The sequence below is a fragment of the Chenopodium album genome, chromosome 26 (assembly GCF_948465745.1).
Source record: "Chenopodium album chromosome 26, dcCheAlbu1.1, whole genome shotgun sequence".
In the NCBI taxonomy this organism is placed as follows: domain Eukaryota; kingdom Viridiplantae; phylum Streptophyta; class Magnoliopsida; order Caryophyllales; family Amaranthaceae; genus Chenopodium; species Chenopodium album.
In genome coordinates, this window is record NC_137859.1 from 12162259 (window position 1) to 12168760 (window position 6502).

The 6502-nt window shown below is 37.0% G+C and overlaps 1 protein-coding gene across 1 annotated transcript; it reads right to left on the reverse strand.

The window, feature by feature from the left end:
- Positions 1-642: 642 nt before the first annotated feature.
- LOC145617660 (large ribosomal subunit protein eL18x-like) lies at positions 643-2769 on the reverse strand. Its single transcript, XM_081672386.1, has 5 exons — positions 2700-2769; positions 2518-2607; positions 2249-2377; positions 1926-2108; positions 643-934 (listed from the first exon to the last, which is right to left on the reverse strand). The coding sequence occupies exons 1-5, from the start codon at positions 2700-2702 to the stop codon at positions 776-778; spliced, it is 564 nt and encodes a 187-aa protein (XP_081528512.1). The 5' UTR covers positions 2703-2769; the 3' UTR covers positions 643-775.
- Positions 2770-6502: the final 3733 nt, after the last annotated feature.

A 6502-nucleotide genomic window follows, 5' to 3' on the forward strand; every position in this document is an offset into this window, starting at 1 on the left:
AAGGGATTGATCCATTTTCTCTCTCTTTAATAAACATAATCCCCCTCCCTTTCTTCCCCCTTCTCTTCTTCCTATTTCCCTCCCCTTCCTTTCCATCCTTATTTGTTATCCAAATAAAGCATAAAGAAAATGAACAGTAAGAATAATAAGAGAAGAATACATGTAGTATAGAGACAACTTTGACTTAACTAGTTTGGAATACATAAGATTAAGAAAAGAGAAACTGATTGGAGTTGGAGTTTTAGGTAAGAAGATACAACAGATAATACTAATTCTTCATTCGCTTAATTTAAATGATTAACATGCTAATGTTACAATATTAAACTAAAAATAATAAAATCAGCAAAAACTGCAATGAATTAGTTAAAAATATTAAAGCTATACCAAATCTTTTTTTACTATTTTATTTCTAAACTCATTCACTAGTTTTGCAGGTTTAATACTCCACAGTTTTTAAGACTAAATATTTGCTTAATGATGGTTTCAACTGTCAGAAAGATCAACTTAAAACATAGGGAGTAACATTCAAGTCAAAAACATCCCTTAGGCAACACTTTAGGAAAAGCAGGCGAAGTTATGGAATCTCTTCAACAAAATTTACCTTCAAAACTGATGATAACATTAAAGTTGGGGCAAAATCTGCTATAACTAATAATTTGCTTTGCTAACCCAGCATAAAAACTTAAAAAAAAAGCTCAAACCCAAATTGTAACACATGGATTGACAAAGTCTTTGACAATAGAAACCAACAAACTCTTCTATCTTGATATTTGACTTAATTCCTGTAACCACGGCTGTTACGTCTACCTCTGGCCTTCTCGAATTTACGGCCAGTAGATCGCACATAAGGCTTGGTGTGACTGTGGGGAACACCAGGAGCTTTGCCAAAATGCTTGACAGCCTCTCTAGCATTCTTAGGACCCCTTAGCAGAACCTGCAGCATTTAATAGTAAAAGATTAAATTACCTCAAGTAAAGAACTACTCCATTTCCTCAAGTATAATCAAATGGATAAACAAACTCCTATTCTAAATTTAAGTAACACCCAACAAACCATTATCTTTAACACTAGTAAAAAACGCCACAACAAACAAACTAGAGTAGATTTCAGAACCAAGTGTTACATATATCAATACGTGCAACTCAACAACTCAAGCATGCAAACAATAATAATAATTAAACTTAAAAACTCATTTGTTTTACAGGCAACAAATAGAGGGAAAACATGAAGATAATTAGGTCAATTCAAACTACATTGTGGTATCACAGATTCACAGCAGGAGGACAAAATCACATTGACTTCATAACAGGAATTAATGAATAAAGGAACTCCGTCTAATTAACTTTATGCAATCTGCCTCTCAAATTGGATAAATCGTAAGATTACACATGTGATCTACCGGCAACATTTCGCCGTACGTCAATAGTCATTGTTACATGAGGCAGAGCTAAAGTAAATTGTTTTAAGCTTAGGCTATCACTTCAACACTTCATACCATTTAGATTAATGTACTTTCAATTTCATCAACATACAAAATTACAAATACTCCAGAGCTCATAAGCACATTCAGAAGAGTAGCAAGAATTCGCATTACCCAGTTTCAAATAGTTTCTCAACTCAAATTCAATTATAAAACTTCCAAAAGTTCAATAATTTTGGTCCCTCCTATTATTATCACTAATATAGTGACTCAACCTAGCTGATGTAACCAATTTCACCAGACTATATCATCCTATCTAATCAACACCTACACACTCCTAATCTACATTAATGAATAAAATGCTGCATTTACAAAATGCTGAACCAATTTATTTTCCAATTTCATCATAATCACATAATTTGCATCAAATCATGAAATGTAAGCACTGTTAACACAAACATATGCACAATAAAGAACACAATAGACTGGATCAAAGCAATTATACCGTGTTCTGGCCAAGAGGAGCTCTTAGAGCCAACTGATCAAAAGTAAGGCACTCACCACCGGCCTTCTCGATACGAGCCCTAGCGGTTTCAGTAAACCTCAGAGCACAAACCTTGATGGCAGGCACTTCATACACCCTAATATCATCAGTAATAGTTCCCACCAAAACAGCAATTTTACCATCCTATATCACAAACACATTGCATTTCAGTAATACACCCAATAATATATCATCCACCAAATCAAATTAAATCATTCTAATATAAATTAAATTAAATCATACAAAAACAAATTCAAAATTTACAAATTCAAAAAATTAAGTACCTTTCCGGCCATATACTTAACAAGCCTAGAGAGGGAAAGTGGGGCTTTGTTAGTCTTGCTCATAAAAAGCCTCTTCAAAACAACAGCATTGAAATCGCTACCAGTTCTTCTAACCAAAAATCGGTAAAGCTGTAAAAAAAATAATAATAACAAAAACCCAGATTAACCCACCATTTAATTTCACAAATTAAACCACAAAAAACCCAAATTTAACAATAAAATTCAACTGGGTATTTGATAAAATTTCTGGGTATTGATAAAAATGATACCTTAACAAGGAGCTTGAGGTAAACATCGTTAGATTTAGGCGCAGTGCGCTTGGTCTTCTTGCTTTTGCCTCCTGCCTTCAAATCGATACCCTAAAAAGAAAAGCAAAAAACGATGATTAAGAGGAGATTGAAAGAAGATTGAAGGTGTAAAAATGGAGGAGAGAAAGAGAGAGAGGTGTTACCATGGTTTCGCAGTAGAGAAGTGATGATCTGATGCGGTATCGGCTGAAGCTATAAGAGAGGAAATGAAAACTAGGGTTTTTGGCCTTTTATATTTGTAATTGGGGCTTTAGTTGGGTGTTGTAGGTTGGAAGATGATGGGTTTGATTTTGGGTTTGGGTTGGATCCGTTTGAGTAGATTGTTTGGAAGGTTTGTGGACTTGGATTGTAGGCCTCTTTATCATACTAGTATGATCTCCATGATATTGTTACTCCAATGGAAATTTTATACTTATGATTTAGGTTTAGGTGAGTGTAAAGATGGCATTGTTCCGGCCCAGCACGACGAAATCACGGCATGGCACGGGCACAATGTAGGCCTAATACGGTACGTTACTGTGCGTGGGGGTTGTGGGTCGTAGGCCGAGCTAAGTCGCTTTTATTTGGGAGAAGCACAATAAAACCCGTCACGACAAAACATATTAAAATTAATGCAATTTTGCTTAAGCACACAAGCCCGACACGATGGCACGTGGGCCTGGGCAATGCACGGGCTAAGGCCAACCTTTTAAAAACTTCGTCCCGGCACGACACGTCACAAAACTCGTGGATCGAGGCATGGGCCAAAACTAACAAATCCCAAAACACGTGGGCCCGGCACGAGGCACGAATTAATAGATGTCAGATGTGATCATCAATGACTTGACTCGCTAACTTGATTCGACTCAATCTAAAAACTTGTGGGTTTGGAAAAGGCTAAAATTGTATTCTTAATTCAAGATCCGAGCCCAACCAAGAAAAACCCACATGAATCAGATGAATTTGACACTATTTTGCGGGTTTGGACACAAGATTTTATATAAATTGGTCTAGCTCGACCGGATTTAAATTACCATTGCATAAACAGAAAGAACAGGAATTATTGTTGTCGAAAAGATTTAAAACTTAGATGTACTGGGTCCAAAAATCGACCCCATGTCAACCAACTAGATATTCAAATATAGAATCTATTGTATCGGTTACTCAATGGGTATTGGGTACAAAAATCTAGGTTCGAAACTAGAACTAGTACACACTAAGGGCCTGTTCTCATTGACTGAACTGAACTTATTAACTGAATTGAGTTGAACTGAAATGAATATTTTATAAGAGAAGAAAATTAAGAGCCGAGATGAACTGAACTGAACTGAATTTATTAGAGCTAAACTGAATTAAACTGAACTGAACTAAAAATAATCGTATGAGAGCAGACCCTAATTACTTATTTTGTAATTGGAATCATGACCATGTGGAACAGGCTACCCGAATTTCTTACTCACTTTCTTTAAATGCATCACCACAATGATCCATGCATCTTAGATTAACAAATTTCTACAATCAGAGTTTAACTTAATTCACTCAATTCTTATTACATAGTTGTAACAAAAGTAACTAGCGAGTAGCTCGGGCGTTTCCCCGAGTTACTACTTCTATAATTGTTCAACTGCTAATTTTTAAAAGCATCTAATAGTTTGTATATAGCATGTGTCTTCAATACTTTGTAGTGAGTGAAATATTATTTATTGTGCAAGGTTAAAGAATAATTGACAATTAGCCTAGATGATTAAACAATAACCTTTCTTCAAAGTAGAGGTGGTCAACATTGGCTCGGTCCACTAGCCTGGCCCGATCCGACACAAAAATAGGGTGGGTTTGGACAAGCATAAAACACATTTTTAATTAAAAAGTCCGAACTCAGCCCGATAAGCCCGCCACTCTTTTGCGAGTTTGGGCACAAGGAATTGTGATAAGGTCCAGTCCGACCCGATTTTGATCACCTCTGCTTTTAAGAAGTCAACTGTTCAAACCTTCTCATGTATCCATATATTTTTTCCAATATAGTTGAGACAACATGGAGTATAGGTGGTTGTGTGGATGACGTGACATATTGAGGTGTTGAGTAGATGACATGGCATAATAAGAAGTTGAGTAAGTGACGTGGTGAAATGAAGGTGTCTACGTGCGGTATGACGTTTTTAGGAACGACTTTTAATATATTAGTATAGATTAGTATAGATTAATGGTTTATCAATCTATAGCTTTATTCGTGCGTAGAATAACTACATTAAACATTAAATATGTAGCTTTTATTGGCCTTTCAAATGCGTAAAATCTAACTTTTGCCTCTCGGATTAGAGATCCACCTTAATATTACTATCATTTATAACAATTACAAGTTCATGAATCAACAAATTGTTTTACAAGTTAAAAGCAGAGCTGTCAATTCAAGTAAACGAGTCAAGTTTGGATCGGGTCAATTCAGGTTAATGTCGTAACTTATGCGGGTCCGGTTCGGGTTGGGTCGTGCTTGATTCAGGTCACGTCGGGTCATACATCTGATAGGGTTTGGGTCTGGTTTAGGTCGTGTTAATAACAGGTCGGGTTAACGGGTCGGGTGAATAATAGGTCGGGTTTAGTTCGGATTTTCATGGGTTAAAACAGGTTAGGGTAAATTTTTGGGTTCGATTCAAGTTAATAATTTGCTAGTTATAATCAGTTCGGGTCATTCTCAGGTTTAAGTCGGGTCCGGTTCAAGTCAATTATTTGCGGATTATATTCAGGTTGGGTCATTTTCAAGTCGAGGCATTCTTGGGTTCAAGTTAGGTTCGGTTCAGGTCAATAATTTGCGGGTTCGGTTTAAGTAAAGAAAAAGTACTTTCAATATTAACATAAAGTAGTATTGACAATATATATAGCATATATCTTTATTTGAATTATCTACAATAAAAAGATGTGTATAAAATAATAACTCAAGTTGCTATTGGGTTGGGTCAATAATAAGTCGTGTTTCGAGTCGGGTTTGTAACATATCGGGTTAAATTTCAAGTCGGTCAGTAACAGGCCGGATTGAATTTAGGTCGGGTAAGTAACTTGCCGGGTTAAATTTGGCTTTTGACGGGTTAAAACGGTTTTGGGTCAATTTCGGTCGGGTCGGATTTGTTTTAGGTCATAATTTATGGGTTATATTCGGGTCGGGTCACCTCTAGATCGGTTAATGTTCGGGTTTAGGTCTCAAATACACGGGTTAATTTAAGGAATTGTGTCTTCGATAAGTGCAATTACTAGATATATCAAGGATCACTATTATGGAGATAATAAGTTCATTCTATTGGGGCGTCATCCTCTGTTGCTAGACTATGAGAGATGATCTTTGGGCTAGTCAAATAGCCCAAAGCCCTTTAGAATGGATCCTATATTGGTCACACACAAGGGTATTGGGTTAAGCAAGTTAGAGGCCCATTAATGGGCCTCATGAGCAATTAATTAGTCATAAGCATGAGTGGGCTAAGTATAGTTTGAGTGGGATTAGGAATTGGGCTTGGATTTGGACTTGGACTATTATTTAGAGATACGATCTATAAATAATAGCCTTGCCTAGGGTTGATTCACAAGTCACAATTGACACACAGTGAATTGTGAATCAAGCAACCATCATCCAAAAGCCCTCACCCTCTCTCCCACTCACGCACGCCCTCTCTCTCCCCTCTCACCCACGGTCGGCCACCCCTAGTGGCCACGTGGTGTTGCGCGGTGGTTCTTGGCTAGTTGATCGTTCGTTCATCTCCGTAGAAGGTCGATAGAAGTGTTCTTTCGCGACTAACTAGCATTAGTGGAGGTCTTAATCCGTGCCCGTGGACCAAGTAGAGGAATCACGTTTGAGGTTCTTTATCTCCCCATTGTTCTTGCTCGATCATCGTGGAATCACGCTTCAAAGGTATAATTCTTACTTATTTATGTGTTATGCATGAGATCCTTGGTTTGGTGCTATGTGAATATGATTCATGTT

Coding starts and splice junctions, on each gene's coding strand:
- LOC145617660 (XM_081672386.1), bottom strand. Junction 2,378..2,517: donor ACCTCAAGCTCCTTGTTAAG/GTATCATTTTTA, acceptor TTTTTTTTACAG/CTTTACCGATTTTTGGTTAG. Junction 935..1,925: donor CTCCTCTTGGCCAGAACACG/GTATAATTGCTT, acceptor TAAATGCTGCAG/GTTCTGCTAAGGGGTCCTAA.